This window comes from Lasioglossum baleicum, chromosome 5, assembly GCF_051020765.1.
Source record: "Lasioglossum baleicum chromosome 5, iyLasBale1, whole genome shotgun sequence".
Lineage (NCBI taxonomy): Eukaryota > Metazoa > Arthropoda > Insecta > Hymenoptera > Halictidae > Lasioglossum > Lasioglossum baleicum.
This window is the reverse complement of record NC_134933.1, coordinates 14,603,580-14,625,167: the sequence shown is the minus strand read 5'-3', so window position 1 is coordinate 14,625,167 and position 21,588 is coordinate 14,603,580. Positions and strand designations below refer to the sequence as shown.

General features: G+C 40.2%; 2 protein-coding genes across 6 annotated transcripts in view; one reads left to right on the top strand and one right to left on the bottom strand.

The window, feature by feature from the left end:
- Positions 1–21,588, bottom strand: part of LOC143209196 (uncharacterized) — a 194,934-nt gene that overhangs the window by 111,826 nt on the left and 61,520 nt on the right. The window contains exon 4 of one of the 2 annotated variants that reach the window (XR_013009061.1): positions 1–21,588. This exon is cut by the window's left edge and continues 19,660 nt beyond it; it is cut by the window's right edge and continues 17,723 nt beyond it. The exons of the other annotated variant lie outside the window; for it this stretch is intronic. The gene's annotated coding sequence lies outside the window, so the exon portion shown is untranslated. 2 annotated transcript variants of the gene reach the window in all.
- Kn (EBF transcription factor knot) overlaps positions 1–21,588 on the top strand; it is a 96,928-nt gene that overhangs the window by 20,420 nt on the left and 54,920 nt on the right. For all 4 annotated transcript variants that reach the window (XM_076424543.1, XM_076424544.1, XM_076424542.1 and 1 more), the window contains exons 5-6: positions 9,901–9,974; positions 10,510–10,578. In XM_076424543.1, the coding sequence (XP_076280658.1) occupies positions 9,901–9,974; positions 10,510–10,578 (143 nt within the window). The remainder of the gene's footprint in view (positions 1–9,900; positions 9,975–10,509; positions 10,579–21,588) is intronic.

Here is a 21,588-nt window from a genome sequence, read left to right as displayed (position 1 = left end):
TTTGACTACTGAAAAACCCCGTGTTTGTATTATCGAGAAATGAGAAGGCGAATCCTTTATCCTTGCAGTTCTGGAAAAAGGAGTCTACCCCCTTCAAGCTAAAGCGTATTACAATGCACATAGTGCAAAGATTAACCAAGACTATTTTGCACAATAATGTTGAAGAGTATGGTCAAATCTCAAGTCCATTAAATTAATGTAAATATTGTTTAGCTTGACGTTGAAGCTGAATCAAATAAATGAAGCTAAATTAAATGAAGTTAAACAAGAATATCTTGTATCATTAAATTAATGTTAATATTGTATATATTGATTTGAAAGCTAAAGCGTACTATAAAGTGTACGGGGTGGTTATTATCAACGATATGCACCGAGAAAGTATTTCCGGGCACAATCAATCCGGGAGCTGGCTCGCTCGTTTCGTTTTGGTTGGCATTTCCGTGGTAGGAAACTCTCGGCGAGTAGACGCAGTGACGCGTTCCTACCGCTGTTATCATCTGAGCTACAAGCACTTAATTTTCCGGGGGGTTGATTCCTACCCCTCCGGGATAGCAACCACCGTCGCGCGTCTGCTCCATCCTGTTATCTGCGCCACGTGGCGAACCCTGCGCACGGTCCGCGAACCACGTGTTGTGACCCTGTACACAGGACCGTAGATCCTTGCGCAGCGATACCCCGCAAAGACGGATCATAACCTTCGAGCAAACGCAAATACACGAGCCGATCACGGCCGCGATAAGTCCTTTATGTGGCCGAGGGTGTTCTTTTGCCTCGAACTCGTTCCTGCGAGCTGCCTTTCGCGCCTACTGCCATCCCCCATTCAAAGAAATATTCGACGTTAACCAGAAATCTCGCTGCTCAATTATTCGGAAGCTGAGGGATCAGTTGCTAATTTGTTATTAGTAGACTGCGGACTTTATGCATTTATGACACAAATGGGTATTCGTAATTTCAAGTAGTTGACATTTTAAAAATATTTAAGACGTCAACGTATTAGTTTCAGCTTAATAGGATAATTAAAAGAAGAATACAATTTTTATTTGACTTCTGTGTCCTGCAATCAATGCAAACATCTTTTATTTTGCATAAAGATCCGCAGTTTAATTATTAAATTAACATTAAATATAAATTAATCGAATCATTGCATTTTTAAAGCAAACTTTGAGGCCCACTTAAGCGTTAATTTTTGCACGAAATGCATTTTTAGAAACCCAGTCGATTCATGAATAAAAATATTTTTACACTGTTCTCTAATATAAAGTCGTACTATAATCGAATAAACACACAATTTGCGGTTTGAAATTTCTATCTACGTCGAATAGTTTCTGAGATATTTGATAAAACATTTGTAGAGTCTGTCATCTGAATTTCAAGAGTTATTTTCACCCCCTCAGCAAGGGGGTGAAAGGCTCGTTAACAAATATTAAAAGCGAATTATAAATCAACGTAAATTCACAAATCGATAATATAGTGAGTGCGAAATGATTTGAAAAATGTTTATGCAAATGGACATAATTGTCGGCAGTTTGTTCGCAAGCTAATCGAAGGGGAGCATTCGATTAAACAGAATAGAAGACGCGCAGATTGGCAATGCGTCCCTGAAACTTATTCAACGTCACGACAACTCGAAACCGATTAATAAAAGGAATGGATCGCGAATTGAGGAACGGTCTCTGCCGACGCAAGGCCATCGCGGCTTAGTAATTTAATCAGCTAAAACTAACATCCGCTCTGTTTCCCCAACCCTCTTCGTCCTCAAACCGCCTCTTTCTTCTCCCTACTGCTCTTCTTACCTCCGTAACCGACCAACCCCAAGATGATTTAATCTCCTAAAATGGTGCAGGTACCTATAGGCTCTAAGGTCCTGGGGTCGCGACACGAAACAAAATAATTCAAGAAAGTAAGTGTATCTCTTGCACGATAGACGCACAGTTCCTACAGTGCAAAATTTATTTCGGTGCTCGCTGCGGAAACAATGACGGGAAACCTTTTCTTAACAGAACGTTCTCAAAATAAACGTTTCTTGCACAATTCTGTGTACATTCTTCCTTGCAAAAGAATTTAATGTTCCCCGAAAAATGTCGTATTTTCTATTCATCTCCAAAAATGATGTTTGAAATAAAATGTTCTTATCGAGACTTTCGTTCCGGAATCTTTATAAAGCTCCGCTCACTTATCTTTTGTGAAAACGTACATTTTACAACCTACAGCGATCTCTCTTGCAATTTTCATTTATTTCGAACCTGCAAAATCTGTTCAGATTATTTTTCGTACAAAAATATGATAATATTAAAATATAATAATAAAAATAAAATAAAAATGAGGACTAACATTTTTACATTTTTTATGTAAATATTTTTTTGATGAAAATGTTGTAAATATTTTCGTCGACGAAATAAATTTTCTTTTTATTGTAGCTTATAATTGGCCTATTGATTGGCGCGGGACAGTTTTATTTTTTAAAGGATTGTGTATTCGTTACACGAAAGCACGGTTGAAGAAGTGAAAAGTGTAAGTGGCTGAATTTGGAGAAGGTAAAAGTATCGGTAAAAGAATGAAACGGAATCTTGAGCAGAGTAAACGGGCGGATAGTTCTCGAGAACGATTGTCCACGAGGAAAAGAAAAGCAGAAGTGATAGATGCCGGGATACCCTTTTCGTCTCTATGGAGGAATCGTGCCAGTAAAGGGAGTAGAAAGTTAGATGGGGAGGTGGGATCGAAAACGAGAAAGCTGCAATTTATACATCAAAGCCTCGATTGAACGCGTCTCCTCCATTCTGGCAAAGTGAGAGGAAGACATACAAACAGAAGAATCGATATATATTTACTCTGTCCGTGTATGGAGTTTCGCGAAACAACTCGTACGAAGTGTTTAGCAAATCCGGGTCGACGTGTTTCAGATTCTGTAGCTGTAGCCGCTGTGTCCTGCGAAATTAACAAGCGCCAAGGGTTCCTTGGATTAAAGCTCGAAAAATAAAAAAAGCTAGACACCGTCGTGTTCAAACGCTCGTCGGGATTAATTACCTCGTAAACCTACTGCCATGATATTCCGAATTGGCAAAATATATATGAGAAGGCGGATTCTGTCGATGTAAAATTGGTTTTGGTTTTTAGGTAATTTCATTCCTGTTACTGAAACATAATTATTTGAATTCATTATATGTACGAGTCTCTCGACGATGAAAGATCAAAATATTGTTCAAAAAATTACTAAATAATAATTTGAATATATCTGATGATCACTGACCATAAAATTATAGAAAGTGCTCTTCGGAGGACCAATAATCGAAGGCACTGATCACGAAGAAAAAAGTGTAGCACTGATGATAAGTATAAATTCAAATTCTGTCGATGTAAAATCGATTTCGGTTTCTACGAAATTTCATTTCTGTAGTTGAAACATAATAATTTTAATTCATTATACGAATATCTCTCTCGACGATGAACGATCAAAATATTGTTCAAAAAATTACTAAATAATAACTTGAACATATATTTGATGATCACTAACCATAAAGCTATGGAAAATGTTCTTCGGAGGACCAATAATCGCAAAAATGGCGACAAGTTCACGAAGGCACCGATCAGGAAGAGAAAAGTGTAGCACGAGGGCGCAGATAAATTCGAAGATAGTCATTCAAATATGCTGTAATGATTTCCGCCCCGAATCGATTCGAAAAGTCCCCTGGGAATCTGTGTATCGTCTCTGCAACCCCCGATGTCTGACGTACACTGTACAACATGCATACAATGTTGCTCTCACCCCTCGAAAGAACCGTCGACCGCCATGGGGGTGACTGACACACTCTCTTGCTTTCCTTATCTGTCGAGGATTAACTTATCTCAGACTTATTATTTCCTTAATCTATGGTTAAATACTCATATTTCAGTATTACGCTCGTATACGCGACGTCCGGGGGATGATATCGATTCGACTCGGCGCTGTTTGAGGATTAGAAGATCTCAGACTCTTGATCTGGAACATATACTTCATTTCCGTGATCCATGGAACATCTATGTATAAACTATCGTGACACAAATATATCCATTTTGATTGTTTAAAAATTCTCTTGTATGAACAGTGCCGTCCCTCAGTTAGCTGATGAAACGTAGACTCTGTTATATTATCTTGCATATTTTGATGATACGCGGAGAATGAATCTTCTAAAAATGTTTGTGGAGGACCTAAGTAACTACGGAGCGCTTTGCCATACCCAAAGATACGCAGACAGCCGCCGAGCTTTCAAATACGCACGATGCGATCGTTCCTCCGCGGAACGAAAGTAAAAAAAAGGAAGGGTTCCGACTGATCATCTCCAGCGTCGGATAGAAGTTGAAGCTTAAAAGGGTTACGTACAATTTCCTGTTGTTCATTCATTTAGAATAACGCCGGTGCGCGGTTCGCTGCTTGCCCCCATCCTGTAAGTGCTTTTTTATCCCCGGAACTAATTACCATTTAGCATTTTTAATCCTGCGAAAAAGCGCATTCCGGCCCTCCCCATCTTTCTCCGGGCTTCCTGCGGGCCGGAAGTTCGTTCTCGAACGTTTACAACGTATGTATGTTGTTAGCGCCATTCGGCCTGTGCGTGCTCTCTCTCTTCTCTCTCTTTCCGCGAAAGCTGCTCGTATTTTTCTGGAAATTTTAGTGGTAAACGCCGCGGCAGTTCTCGACATTCTGTACTTTTTCTCCTACTTTCTCGTCGAGAGTCCTCCCAGGCTCTCCCCGCCTCCCTGTGCCTTTCTCTCGTTCTATTTCTCTCTTCCTGTTCCTCTCTGATTCTACGCCGACGCAGGAGCAGATACAGATGCAGACATAGCTATACATATATCTTGGTCAGAAGCGAAGAAATTGAAGAACAGCTTAGGGGTAGGAAGGCTTCGCCACGGGCTTACCAGCCGGCTCGGTGTAGCAAATTATTGCGGATTTATAACCGTCCACTTGATTCGGTTTCGACGAACTCTGCCGAGCTCGCGAATTGAAATTTGCCAGCAGAATATTTGCTTAGAAAATTCCCTTTAAGTAATTCAATGCTTGAACGTTGCTGCAATCTTTTTAGAAATTGCTGAACGAAGTCATTTTGGCAATTTGAGCAAACCTTTAAAAATTAAACAATGCTTCAAATGTGCTATAAAACGATCAACTAATAAACTGGTGCACTGGACATAGCAAATACAGTTTAGTGATTGGAGCTGCCTCATTGACACTACAGCTACTGAGAATAAAATGTAACAGGCACGTTTTACCTTGTTTAGTTAGAATGCAACACTACAATCAGGACCAACATTTTTTAAGTTGCTTTTGTGGAGCAGTAAAATTCATAAAATATTAGAAAACGTTGCACATTAGTCGATATGAATGATACTTCTATTTTGTCGTCATTGTGAAGAACATTTTCCTCGGCGAAATAAATTTTCCTTTTATTCTAGCTTTTATGAAAGGACGTTTTACACCTTATAAAATACATATAGCAGAAATGAGAGTGCATAAAGCCTACAGCCTTTTGGCAATAAGAGCAAACATTTAAAAATTGAACAATGTTTCCAACGTGCTATAAAACGATCAACTAATAAACTGGCACACTGAACTGCATAAATACAATTTATAGTGATTGGAGCTGCACCATTTTTGTGTTGAAATAGAAAAAGATTAACACTGAAGCTAGTGAGGAGAAAGTAACTGGCACCATTTACCTCGAATTTGTTTAAACAAACTTTTCAGAACTGTTGCTAGATTCTTCGGGTTGGCAGGCTGAAGATTACAACGAAGTTTTGTGCAGAGTGCAAGGTGGTTAATTTTTGGTAGGTAGGAAATTATCGATTTAAGGAGAGAATTATAGCTATTAGTCCTTCGTAAGTAATTCCCGTGGGAATTGGGAGGTAGTGGGGGGCCTAAACGAATCTACTGGGACCGAAGGGCGCCACAGGAAGGGCCCCTAGGGGTTCGCAACTGGATATATCCTCAGAGACGTCCGCACTGCCGGCATTCCCCTGGTCTGGTTACTAGAACCAATTCTACTGAAGACATTCAACGATGAACACGCGTGACACGGCATGGCAGCCGCGTTGTCCAACCATAAATTCTGATTATTCTTCCCTCTGGACTCATTCTCCAGTTACAGCATAGTTTTTGTGTCTTCGAAGCTGAATTCTCTGAAACTAAATGCGAAAATTGTAGCTTCTTTGTGGTTGCATTGATCCAAAAATTATTGTTCTTTTGAAACATCAGCTTTAATAAAATACATATGTACAATAATACTAATTTGAAGAAGAATTATTAGCATTTTTACAGCATGGTCAAGACTGAATTATTTGTCTAAAATGAATCGGACGAAATCTTCCAAAGTATTTTTAATTGCTTCTCGCTGGAAAACCTTCTTTGCATAAAAATTTATAATGGTTCAACATGGTAGAACGCATTCAAATTAAACTGCAACAAAGTCGCGAGTAATTTTGCAATTGGTCAAAACAAAACTGGATAGACACAATAGTGAGTATATCGAAAGAGACGCGATGGTCACGCGCATGGCAATTAGACGTTTCACGAAGCAGGAATTAAATGTTCGCGAGCCTGTCGGTATTGTCGAAGAGGTTAAGCATCAATGTTGACAAGTGTACAATCGTTTATGGCTTCAACGAGATCCGAGATAGCGTACAGCTGACGTCGGATGAAGGCGACCAACCGATCGATCTCTGTGTACGTTTACGTACACGTACGTCATCGATAAGCAGCATCGCCGACCCTAATACCAATGAAGACAAACAAGGAGTTAGCGTTTCGCGAGAATGAACGACGTGGTAAAAAGTAATTGCTCGAAATTGCTCGTAAGTGCGACAGCTACGCAAAATCAACACGTGTCGCACCGGTGGTAATGGCTACCGAGCAAACACTATCGCATGCCGTATCACGAGCTTCGTATTGACCGTCCGGTTGTTATGAATATAAAGAAGCGATCATTATAGACAGCTATCCCAAGATTAAACAAACAATGCCGGTGTGTGAGCTTGAACTAGTTTATTAGTTTCTTTGAAATCCACGACAGGAAGTGCGACAAATTGAGGGGGCGGCTCTCTCGTGGGAAGGGTTGAAAATCAAATTTTTCTTACCTTACATCAATGATAGTATCTTCTGAAAATGTGTACTTGGAAGAATATTGGTTCTCTTTATTAGAGGTTTGATTGCGTTTCGAGGAAGCTAAGATTAAGCTAATTAAGTAATTTTCGATATCGACAGTAAGTTCTGAGAAGTCAAATATTTTGAAAATCGAAGCTGTAAGAAAACAACACGCTCACTCCATGGCCGCCATCTTCGTCCCCGAATTAGGGTTAATGTGTACAAGGCGGACACTTATGTTAATTATTCTCGGTACAAATAAGATCGCATGTCGGCTGACTATTAAAAGCAGTAATAGTCAAAGGGCACGTAACATTTTATGTGTCCTTTCCCTTTCCTTTTACCAAGAACGTACAGTTTTCCTCTTCCCTGTTCAACTTTACATTTTAAGGCGTGATTCTGCTAATCAATATATGACGAAAATCATGAATGACGATTATGGTGTGAATTAATTTGTACACTTAACAGTAACGACTAAAATCATTCGTAAATTTTACGAAATAATTGTATGTCTCTGTCTATCGTCATTGATGAACGAACGAGATTTTTAATCGTTCGCAGGCTGTACTACTGTAAAATTATGAATGATTCGAGAATTTGTTTGTCGATCTGAATAACAACGAGTATGACAATTAAACTGCGGATCTTTATGCAAAATAAAAATTGTCTGCATAAATTGCAAACCATAGAAGCTAAATAGAAATGTCATTCTTTCTTGAATGATCTTAAACAGCTGAAACAAGTTTATAGCTCACTGCTGCAAACTGCACTTATTCATGTTTGTTCTAAATGCATCAAATCCGTAGTCTAATAATAATCAATAGCTTATAATACGCTAGAATTGCAATTCAATCGACTATTCACTGTTTCACTAATCCAATCTCTTAATAATCAGAAAAACCGCAACAATAAAATTGTCAATCTTCATTTTCGTCTCAGAACGGTCTCTAGAACCATCCTATAAAACATGCACCTCTTTAAACAGACACATACACTCGAACAGGCTGTATATCCTCTATCCGACATTTTTCCTCGCCGGAGGATCCGTTTTCTGATTTACCTAGCGTCACGTATACGGCGATCGTCATGGTTCGTTTACGTTGCAATTCGTTTATTTTGTCCGTATAAATATTTGATGCCATCCGAGAAGTTGCACACCTAACTGCCGAGGCGAAATGTATTTCATATCGTTACCGTTGCCTCCGTCGACCTCGCCTACCGAGCACGCATCGACGTCAACCCGACGAATTCCCTGGGACACTGTATTTCAGGGTATTTACATTTTATCGCTTCTTCGCAAACTCTGGCAATTTCGGTCGTTACGCGCGAACAAGAATTAATGGAATTTCGACGTAAATTACGAAACTGATACGATTAACGTGGACGACACGCGGAAACGAGTGCGGCTGCCTGAACGAACGGCTTTTCTTTTCTTTTCGTTATGCAAATCGCTGTTGCGTAGGCTATTCTTCAAATAGCATCCCCTGGACAAAGTATTAAACGCGAGTCCGTCCCGATTACGACGGAAGCTGAAAACATGTACTTTATGTATAACAGAATTTAGTAGATGAAATTCAAAATTGTTGGAAAATTTGACGAATTGAAGATGTCGATATATAATATGATTTCTCATCTATTAAAATCATTAAGGGAAGAAATAAGATTCAATTTAGTTTCTATTTCTTGCAATCGATGCACACCATTTTTATTTTGCATAAAAATCCGCAGTCCATATATGATACAGGATTAACTGAATTTAATTATTAGTTAAATTAACCACTGGAAAATATCTTCCGTGACACCTTTATCGATCAAAATGAAAGATCAAGATGGTCAATTTTTATTAATGCAAGTGTTTTCATGCATTTGGCGAATCTATTTAATCGTATGAGAAAGCTGAACAAGCAAAAAATTTCTTTCGTCCGCTAAAAATCATTTTCTAGTTCGATTAAAGTAAAAATACTGTTATTGTTCTAATTTTCATGAATAAACGTATAATTTGAATATTGGGTTGGCAAGAAAGTAATTTCAGTATTTTAAGGTGAAATATAAAGCCGAATTTTTTTATTAGAACAATGCACTTTAATGAATATGATATTTTCCCTTTTATTCGTTGATCTCTTGCCAAAAAGAATAAATAAGAAAATATTTTATTGATTAAAGTTCATAGCTTGAATAAAGAAATTCGGTGTTATTCCACCTTAAAATACCGAAAATTACTTTCTTGCCAACCCGATACAACTAAGTCCTAATATAAGTAGAATAAAATAATTTTGGGTCCCATAAATGCTTTCTCGTGTTTTGCGAATTGCGTGCAGAATTGTCGGGACGTCGCAGAAATCAAAATGTTGACGTTTATTTCGTGGACGGGACGGAAGTTCGGAATCGAATCGGCGAATTCGTATCCGAAAGGATGAGTCCGCGTGTGCGATGTAAATTTCGCACGCCTCCAAGGATTTTGAACGGCAAGATCAAAGGAAGATCGCCCTCCCGCGCTTTGTTATTCCGCGGCTAATGCGCGTCTTGTTTCCCCGCACGGTAACAGCACGAGCACAGAGGGCAACGACGCGTTGTCATTAAATAAAAATCAATCAGGAGGTCGTGGAGGAAGCTTAACGGATTTATGTAGGCCGACCATGACTTAGCAGTCGACGGGGGGCTCGACGACCTGCATCTGTAATCTCTATGGTGCTTCAATAGATTCCCCATTAGTCCCTAAATCGTCTTCATTCTCTACTTGAAATGTCTTCTTTTTATTAATTTTGCAATGGTTTTTTTTAATGTTTTAGGCCATCATGTACGAGGGACAGGACAAGAATCCCGAAATGTGCAGAGTCCTGCTGACACACGAGGTGATGTGCAGGTGAGTCATTTTTAAATAATATGTTTTGTTTAGTGATTTAGTAATGGTGTTCTACCACCCCTTTATAGATGAATTTTCTCATTCAACGATTTTATTTTTTCCATGTAGTGGAGAATAAATAAAATATGTTTTACATCATCACCACTGAAGGTCACGGTTTAGTTAGCTACCTTTCGGTGGACCACTCCGTACAAACACATTTTACAACTATATTGTTCGGAACGCGCGGAGAAGATCTGTTCTCTATGCAAGCAACCACCCTCGGCACCAGCAAACCCCAAACGTAACGAAACACACGAGGATGTAGTCATTCTCCGGGGGTGGCTGACTCATTGACCCATGGGACTTCGGCCCGACTGCTATCCACCCCCGAACTTCGAGGTCTCATGGGCTCCGGGTTAGTTTTTAGACGAAAGTTCTGACCCCTCTGGATCCGATACTCGAATTTAGTCCCCGGAAAAAAAATTGTGTCGCCCCCGAAAAAGCTGTTCGAAAATTATGCATAGCAATGTCTGACGGTGTTGTTGCCTTGCAGTCGGTGCTGCGACAAGAAGAGCTGCGGGAACCGAAACGAGACACCGAGCGACCCTGTGATCATCGACCGGTGAGTGGCCATTTTTCACTATCTTACATTATTATACTCGAACTATGATCGCATTAGTATAGTCCGTAAATCCTAAACTCAAAATTTCTATAAAATAAGACAGCATCGTTGACAGAACGTAATAAGCCATCTTAGGGGATGTAATTAATAATATTTAAGTGGACGTCAGTGAACAAGATGGGTACTCTTAAATAATGTGAAACGAGTTCTCATTAAAAACAACATTCGTTATTGTGGAACTGTAGAATTAACATTGACCATAGTAGTTGTTTCTTCGACCTTCTTGGACCTAACAGAACCTAACAAAACTTTTATAATACGAACGACTCTACCAAATGCATTATAAATATTAGGACAATCAAGAGTAAAATAAAATATCTAGAATTGAAGAAAAAATAAGGTGCATAGGGATAATAAATACACCAATGTGACTCACATTGATGAAGATCAAATAAATGATTCCTTTCACTCGTAGTTAGATCGAATTTGCATAACCAATTAGTAATCAGTTGAAATGATTGAAAAATGGGCTGGAAAAATCGTGGTTCTCCCAGAAACGAACAGTCTACCGTTCAGGAAAAACGCAAGATTGTCTTCCGTCGAATATCGGGCAGCAAATAGCCGCTCGATCTGATCTCCTAGAGACAGGGGCGTCTATGATATCAGTTTACTACCGTTCCTATCATCTGTCGCAACGATCTGCGAAATAAGGGTCCAGATAACTCGTTCTTGAAGGTACCCACCTGCGAGATAGCGTCGCAGACCGTGTCGCGACTAGAAACCCTGGATATTTAGGCTTGCAAAATACGTTTCCTACGAGGTGTGGCGAGGCTGCAAGGTAGAAGAGCACTCGAATACTCAGGCGTACTTATACCTCCACCACCTTCTACTGCTTGTCCTTGGAAATACAAGCACACTCTTTCTCTCTCTCTCTCTCTCTCTCTCGCTGTTTCTCCATCCCTCTCCTTCTCTATTCCTCTCTAATCTCTCCTCCTCCTCCCTGCTATCATGTCTCTCTTGCTCTCTCTAGCACACATATACACAAGGTAACATAGGAGTAGCAGGGTGAGCCTGGTATCTGAATAGACTATAGAGTGTCCTGAGATAGGAACGGTAGGAAGGAAGAGGTTTCCCGCGGGACACAGGCCGAGATAGTCTTCAGGAGGACATCTTGTGCTCAGAGGTGCTCAACTCCCGGTTTTCAATACAACGGTGTCGCCGAGCTTTCATCCTCGGCCCCCTCCCTGGAAGATATGTGTTACACGCTCGAGACGGGTAAAGCCTAGTAGGCTTGCACATAACTATTTTTCTGCGCCTAGCAGTCTTTTCGTATCAGCACCCCGAGGATTTAAGCGCCGGTGTGCTACGACGTGGCCGTTGTTTATGGCTTACACGGGAATGGTTGTCGTTGTTTGAGGAACCTGCTGCCAGTCGCTTTATTCGGTTATGGGGATGGCTTGCGCTTCGAATGAAACGAGCTATGGTTTACTTCAGACATGGAACTTGCGACGTTAATCATTTTTATTTAGACCAAACAATTCAAGTTTCTGGCCAATGGTTTCGGAGGAAATGACTTTTACCAGTGATCTTCATCCATGATTCTAACTTATTAGATCATGCACACCAGGTTTAATGTATATGTTCTTGGAACAATTTATTTTCAACGGGAATTTCAGTATTGTTCATTCTGACCTATCTTTCTGAGTCTAGAGTTCAGATTTTTCCCTGACTTCTTCAAAAGAAATTACTTTTAACAAAAATGCAAATAATTTTTATGCGATAGCCAAGAAGTTGAGATCCTCTTTAATCTTGAAGTCTACATAATTTGGATAATTAAATAATTCATAAAATTAAAATGGATCAATTTAGTCGGTTTTATTTCTGAAGAGCGTGCGAGGGTTGAAATCCTCAATGTTTTCCAAACGAGTTATTTTCGGTGAAGAGATAAATGTTTAGTGCGTTGCGAGGACATCGATGATGGTTCTAGACAGGCTGGTTAGGTGAGCATGTTATTCGTGCGATGGATAAGCGTAGCCGGAGGCGAAACTCGTTTAACGGAGCATTAGAAAAATTAATCTCGAAAATGCTGGTTCGGCACATGGCACGCACGCACCTAAGTAACATCGTATAAACCGTGACATAATGTAAATGCAGCAACGTTGCGGTCGCGTGTCACATCGAGCGCCACCCTAGACTACGTCTCTCAGGTTGGTTTGCGGTAGATCGTGCCGGACGTGGAGTAAATGAACGATCCATAGGATTAGAGGATTGAGTTAGCATGCGGATTACGTTTATCACGCATTTGCACTAATAATATTTACTGCGAACCCTCGTCGACACATTTAAACCCGGCATCCTTAGATTTCTGAAAATGTATCGTCGCCATTTCTAATATTGTTTATAACGAGATCTCGATTTCTGATCAATTTCAATTTCGAGTCAAATCAAAAAGAACGCTGTACACGATTTGATTTCTATTCATTGAAATTCAGAGGATATTTTTATTTAGTTATATTGTGCTCAAAAATTCGATTCCTGACGAACTTTCTCTTCAAGCCGAATTGAAAGCCTCGCTCGGGGCTTACTCGTCGTGTAATGAAAATTAAACATTGTTTCCTGCCCTCAGCTCTCGGAAAATGTATTGTTAAAACTTTCCAACTGTACTTTTCACAAGATTTTCATTTCTGATAAACTTCCCTTTTGAATCGATTGAAACAAAACTGCACAGGGTTGCTTATTATCAAATAAAAATTAACAAGGTATTTTTGTAACCATTTTCTACATTGTCTTTTTATCCTCAGGTCCCCGAAAATATATCGCCGTTATTTTCAATTGCACTTTTCACGTGATCTGGATTTCTGATAAACTTTAATTTCGAATGGAATGAAACAGCACGTTCGCTTGTCATTTAATGGAAATTAACAGCGTGTATTTGTAACCATTATCTGTCTTTTTTTTTTTTGCATAAAATTGGCCACTCGGGGCTGAAAGTTTCGTAACGCTTTTTGCCTACCCGGCCATTAAAATTAGCCTGCGACCCATATGAGAGTGACGCGGGGGCGTGTGTATGTTGTTTGTTGGAATATATACGCGTGTACGTATACACATCTCGTCGGGTTAATAGATTTTCGGTCTCGAACAAAACCGCAGTGCAGAGCAGCAGAGGGCCCGATCGGGAGAATGAGCGAAGGGTATCAATGCCACTTTGATTGAGACAGCCCTGGTCGATTGTGACATGCTCACTCAACTGTGCAGAAAGTTCAGCGCAACCACCATCAATTGTGTATATCCACCTAGAAAAAGAACAAAAGCGATGCCGGATTTTCTGCCTAAACATGGCCACTTTTTACAACCTATCACTTTCCCTTGCTGAACGTTCAAGGGAACAGTCCGTGGACCGACGAGAACAATCACAGAACCCTTGCCTTTTATACTAAAGAAAACTTGAACAATTCGTTATAATCGTTCTGCAATGCAAATTCTGATAATAAATTGTACATCTTTGATTGTCCTATTACAAATATTTAAAAACGGTCTGTTTTTAAAAGTTACTTCTAGTCGTTCAACTCCGCATATAATAAGTACTATTACACTTAGCACAGAGCAAAAATTTCTCGACAATATTGAATCATGTCCGAACACACTGCAACAAATGTTCTAGCTCTACGTCATTTCATTTTCGCACAATAAATTGTCAAAAATGATTTTTAAAAATTTTCTGCAAGGATGCGTTTAACTCGTAAAGTCAACGGGTTATCGGACACCGAAAACAGTTCGAAATATCGCGGACATTTTTCGGTATCCATCGCAGGATGGACACGGTACATGCACAACCACATCGGAACGGTTTAATCCGCGGCGATCGATCGATCGGCGTGTCACATCGATCAGCGAGCGACGTGACGAGGAGATGCGCGGCGAGAATAGTCCTAGAGAAGGCGGTATTACGCCGGACTCGGAAACCAATTAACATGCATAATTAAAATGGCATTGTCGTGGCCGTAGAGCGCCAGGGGCTCTTCCGTCGACTGACGAATCCCCGGGGACAAACGCCGTTCCATAATTACGAAAATCCTCTCCCTCGTCCGCGGCCTGTTCCGCGATTCACCGTCCTCTCTCACTCCCTCACTCTCTCTGTCTCTCTCTCTCTCTTTCTCTTTCTCTCTCCATCCCCGCATCACTCTTTCTCGAATTGCAATCGGCACGGCCACCCCCTGGAAAACAGGGATCGGCCGGTGAAAAAATCGGGCATCGGGTCGTTGCAGGACGATACGCAAGCCGGGAACCGATAAAGGCCGAGCGAGAGAACGGGCAATTCGTCGTCGGCCCGATTGGCTAACTTTATTTTGCTCGGTGGGCAGGCCCTTAATTTCGGGACATCGATCATAGCCCTCGCATGCCCTCCGTTTGCGAGACCCCGCGTGTCCTCCGTCGCTACCGACGAACCTAAACGCGACCCTCGACGCAGCGACGCGGCGCGCCTAGCCTATCCGCTGCGCCTACCCTCCGTCAATTTGACGGATTCCATTTCGGCCGGCGCGCGACGACGATCGTTTCGTTTCCCTGGACGTATGGCCTCCTCGAAGGGACGACATGCCCGAATTTTTCATGGGAAAACGCCGAACTGCACGATTAATACCGCGATGAACGCCATGAAACCTCGCGGAAACGATTTCGGAAACGTTTTGTTGAAATGTTTCGGAAAAATGTCCCTTTAACGGTCCACTTGTACTATGCACAAATAAAACGTACAGTTCGCTTATTGTACTTTATCATGATTTCGTTTGACGGAAATGATTCAGGCTGAAACACGTGACGTGGTCACCTCAATCATTTTCCTGTTTAGTGGAACGATTAAAAGATTTTTGTCTTAGACTGCGAATCTTCATGCAAATTAAAAATGTTCTGCATTTATTGTGAGAAGCGGGAGTAAACAAAAATTGATTTCATCCCTTAATTACTTTATTACATTGAAGTATTTTTTAATTTATATTTCACCCAGCCTTCACATAAATGCATAAAAATCCGCAGTCTAGAAATAAATTCTAAAACAAGAATGTTCTAAGATTGCAAGGACACAGGAGCTAAATAAAAATCGTATGTACCCATTTTTGTCATAAATGCATAAAATCCGCAGTCTAGTCATCACAGTTTCTACCGATTCAATTCTGACATACATAAAATTTTAAGTCAATTTTCAACGTCATCTTCAATCTTTTTATACAAAACGCCATAATTTGTATTACCCACAGCTAGTCTACATTGAAATGAATTCAACGAGTCCAAAAAGAAGCAATTTCTCCAATTCACCTACAACGCTAAAAATGTTCAGGTAGAAAGTAACTTTGTACTTCGCAATTTTAAAATGTATTGTAAGGAAGGCAGCGGAACTAACGTCGACTAGAAACGAAATTTAAACACAAGGAGCGCTGGTTGGCGAATCAGAATCGCGACAAATATTTTCCCGCGGCGTTCGCGCGGATGGAACGCGAAAAAAAACCAGTGTAAAATTTGCACGCCGATGGATAGCGAACCACAAATACTCTGACCGCCTTTGATATCGAATCCATACTGATGGAGACTTGCGGCAACCGCGCGAGACAACGTGGCACGATTCGGCCAAATTTGCATGCATTAACGCCACAAGCGCGACTGATTGACAATCCGTGTGTCATTGTGACATCGGCCAAATCGCTCGAGCATCCTTCACCAATCGCAATCAATTAAGGTAACGATTGATTGTTACGCGTTTCGACTCGATGAAGGGAATATCGTGAGTCGGTATTTACGTGGATGACAGACAGCGCCATTGAAAACCACAATAACACCAGAGACGAGGGGTCCGCTTCAAACTTTTCCCTATACATATTTCATCGGCAATTTCACGGCGTTTTCGCATAACGCGCCCCCCCCCCCCCCCCTCTATAACGTCTCTTTTAGCCGCGTTAAATCAAACGACTTGCTGTACCGTAAGCATTTAAATACTTGCGTCTCCCATCGAATATAAAATGCATAGTGACCGTGCTCGTATTTTATATTTTAAGTCCATACGGATTAAATGAAACTCTATGAAATACTATTTATTAAATTATTCAGTAAACAAATTTAGTATTACAATGTTTATCTTTGATCATGATTACTGTACAATATTAAACGCAGTCAACCTGGAAACATCGTTTGCTCGAAGAATAGTATCCGGCCAGAGCTTTATTTTTAATTTGATCAATAGTAATATTGATTGTCCCTCTCTCCTTATGCAAATCAATTTCTATGTACCTGAACGTGTTTTGAGATCTAGAGCAGGATTTAAATTAAAATCCACGTATGGATTGATAAATCCTATAAATCATAATAGTATTGATTTTTTTAATGGTTCGTTACATACGTTCAAAAGAAAATTACGCACTATTATCTGATAATACGATACCTCTTTTCCAACAGTTTTTGCGCATGTCACCTCTTAGTTAAATTACGTTAATTCTTTTTGTTATTCTATTGTAAACATTTGTGTAAAAGGACTACGGTCGGTTTATAATAAATATAATAGTAATATTTGCCGTTGATATTAAACAATTTTTTAGTCGAGTGTGCCTGTGAATTTTATGCATCGTTTATGGATCACTTTATCAAGTGGTAGTCTACATCGATTTTGATGTGCCGTTGAAAGCTAATCAGGTGAAAGTGTGTGTTCCAGCTAGCGAGTAAGCACCGCGTGTGCTACGCAGCGACGCGACGCTCTGAATGAAAATGATGAAAACTGTTAACCAAGATAGGGACGATAATGACGGGTCTCCACTGGCTGCTCGTAGATGACACACATCGATAAGGGAAACTTATTAAGCAAACGGCGTACACGGTGCATACTGAAATGGGCTTGCCATTCATTGGTCGAATCAAACGATCCGGTGGGAAATCTCTCTCACCCACTATCCTTAGCTGGCTACGCCCCTTTGCTTTCTTCAACTTCCACCTATGTCAACGGCGCCCCTAATTTTCGGGGGATCCCGCTGATTGGCGAAGCACTATACTGATTTTTACAACGAAACTGATGAACATACTCGCTTAAAACTATCGGAATAAATCTGCGAATCTCTGGAGAATACGAAGATATGTTTGTCATTCCAGAATAGTGATTTTATTTGAAATTGTAATATCAATCCAATCTAGCCTAATATTTTGACCATCTTGTGATGAGATAGTAATTTTAAACTTTCTGTATGAATTTGTACATTTCCAGAGAATATATAATTACATTTTTTTGCTGCGAGATCTTATCTCAAGATATAATAAATTCATCCAATTTCGTAGAATTATTGGTTGTAGTAGGTGTAATGAAGTTGTGGGAATTTTTTAAAACAAATCTAGTAGATGTATCAATTTCGTAATTGAATTTAGTAATGTCCGCAGAGTACGGAGTAATTTTCTTTCACGCAGAAATAGCGATTACACCCGAGGTTAGGATCGATTAATCAGATCTGGGCTGCTCGTAGCTACCAAGTCGAAACGAAATCGCATTTGTCATCGTTTTTCGGCTCGATTGGTTTCGGACGCACTATTTTTCTAACGTGACTATTAGGGAAATCAAAACATACTCAGCGGTGATACACGTTCCCGTACGCGTAGCATATGGGACCCCATAGCTGGTGGGGTATTACACCCTCCATTCTGGTTATACCCCTAAAATAAATGGACGAGAGTGCGTACACACGCGCCAGTACAGAAACAAGAACGGCTGATCGCTCGAGCGGGAAATCGCCGTATATATAACGCGGTGTTTGCGCGGCTAATTATTTTTTGGTTTCGCTCGTAGGAAAATTGAAGCCGATAAGTACGAGAAAGTCTGTTTGGCTGATTAAAAAGTAAACGGATCGCTTGCGACGATCGTTTACCCGCGGCGATTTACTCGAACTTGTATATGTAACGTATTATTCAATCTCGTTCATACCAATTATAAAACGATCCAGTACGAAATTCAGCAGGATTTAATTCTGAAGTGCAATTAAGAGGGCAGTTACGAATTTTCATGAATTTTTCTTAAACTGATGGTACGTTTTACGTTATATTTTCTTTTATAATTATGTTGGCTGTGTAGTTTTGAGATTTTACCTACGCCAAGTGTACATAGTAAAAATGTTCTGTACCGATTACAAGGTACAGGAGCGAAATAAAAATTTGTTCCTCTCTTTCAACTAATTTTTATGATAAATGCATAAAATCCGCATTCCAGTCATAACTTTGTCATTTCGACGAGTTTAAGGATAAAATGTCGGAAAGGTATTTTTAAGGTCCTATACTTGTCAAGCGATAAAAAGAAAATCAATTTTTCATCCGTCTACACGAGACTACCCGAGTCGTATTAATACGATTCTAGAGTGCAATTAAATTCGCGCATGACCACGATAATTCTTATAAATGTGCACAGCTCAGAAGCCAAAAAACTATCGGAATTAACGATCGAGCCAACGGCAATCGATTATTAAAACGTTTTTGCCGGCGAAGCGCGCGGTAGGGGTTAAATTAAAGATTTCGTCGATCGATTTCGAAGTTCGGCTGATATTTGGTACCTCCGCCCGTTCTTTCATGCGAAATTTAGAAATTCCGAGGGGTTTCCGATTGTTAAGAGGGACAAAGGAAAGCGCCAAGCATTTCAGAGCCAAAGATGGCTCGGTTACCCATCGTAAATCCGCCCAATTAGCCGAATCACCAAAAAATTTTGCGGAATATACCAACGACGATACCAGCGAATATGCGGGGAGCCCGCGGAGGAGGAGAAACGTGCCTAAAACACACGCTTCACTCGCGAAATACGACTGGAATCTATATTGGATATTATCGATATCTCGATCTATTCAGCCTGCTAATGGAAAACTTATGCTAAGTTAACCCCTGTCGATCCATTATGTATCAGCGGAATCGGTTCTCGAATCGCTTCGGCAAACCATTTCGTGCGTTTTTTGGCACCGGGCTCCAAAGTAACAAACATTTGGCACCCCCGCGCCATTTTTCGGAGGTGACAACGACTTTCGCGAAGCTATCTGTCTTCGGATGACACCCTCGAATTAGAACAGTTACAATTTTTAAACCTCGTACGGCTCAGTATGAAAATTCAATCGTTTACTATTTTTACTGGGAAACGATCGATTTCTGTCTGTGTTGCGAGACGTATTTCTTGAATACGTGACGTCATGTCTCACAGTCTCTGTCTTATTGGATTAAAATGATAAAGGTTCAAATTTAAACTTAATGTTAGTAATCGTTAGAAAATTTTTTCGAGATAGATGTATTAATAAATAAATTTTGGAATTATGTATGACGAGCATTATAAGCAAGTTGTTAGGAAGCCAAACGAATTCGTGTCTGTAACAAGCTAATAACTGAAACACTGTATTACAAATTACAATTTGTAGTTGGCTGCCTGAAATTGGCCCAGAGTTTTTAGAAGAACTGTGTAAAAAGAAGTCGGAGTGTATTACTAAACCCATACGTGACCAAATAATGATGTGTCAATTGATTTACAATTGGCCTGCCGATATTTCTGCAAGATAAGAATGTCCTGTATCGATTACAGGTAACAAGAGCCGAGCAAACATTTCTTTCTCTCTTGAATAATCTGAATGAATTGAGAACTGCATTAGTAAAAAAAACAGGGGGAGAGAGATATCTGCATATCCCGTATCTCGCATATACAATGGTACCTTGATATACGACCTTAATCCGTTCCTGATGTTTGGATTTATACCGAATAGGACGTATACCAAACCAACCTTTCCCATAAGAAGTAATATAAAAATGATTTAACCAAAAACTCCAATTGATATTATACCTACATTAATGGGGTTGTAAAATAATTTCAACACTGTTTGAACACATTTAAAAAATGAGATTTTATTATAGATTTTTAAATTTAAACTCTGCTTAATGCTAAAATACAAAAAGAAACAAATCATATTCTATTCTGTGGAAGTCCCTTAGCAATAAAACATTCGGTGTTTTTTCTTTTTCCGTCTTCTGTCGCTTTTCACTAGGCTCAGCTGGTTTGACTTTTATTAGAAATCTGTCCAAAGGACTTTGTTTCTGTCTTCTTCTCAGGATGTTTCTAAAGTGTGCAAAATTCACACAAAAAAATTATGTCGTATACCGAGCAAAATTTGTCACGTGCAAACAGGACGTATACCGAATTGGACGTACTCCAAAGCAGACGTATACCGAGGTACCACTGTATAAAAATCCGCAAAGTAATTGTTACCAATCTAAAATGGTACGTAATGATACTTCTCAGTATAAAAATCGATAGAGCCATCGGAAATGAATATGTCTTGGATGCTATAGTTTAAAAATTAGCAGACTGGTTATTATCAGAATTGAACGGAATATAACATCTTCTTTCTTAGCGAAGCCATCGAGAATGAATATTTCTGGACACGGTAGTTTCGTCCCATTAGATTTCTGAAATATCACGGTGCGCGGGCGTTCCAGGCGAGGGAATCGCATTGTTCCAGCGAGAAAACTCACGACATTTCGTAAGTCCTGACACAAGTGGACGCTGATTGGCCCCGCCGTCTGCATGTACGAAAAGTGGCGAGCATATCCAGCGCTGTGACTACAGAAGAGCCTATATAGACAGATACCAAAATGTACCCAGGAGTGTCGTGGAGCCGCGGAATCTTAGTCGTACTTGAGAGTTCGGCTCGATTCCCTTACGGTTATTCTACCTACCGAGAATTACCTCGATACAGTATCCTTATTTTCGAAGAATATCTTAACAGCTTCCCACACAGCGGTTGTTTCTTATTCCCTTCCTGTTTCGTCGAAGCAAAGAGCACGAACAGGGAGAGGACTCTCTTTCTCTTCTCTCTCCTCTCGTCTCTCCAATACTACCGCGACCAGCCTCTTTCCACAGGCCGGGTCTCTCTGCTCATCCAGGTTTCCGGTCTCTGTTCCTCTCGCAGAGAAGAAACCGATAGGGAGAACCGATCAGCTTAATGCATATTGATGCGCGCCGGGCTAAGT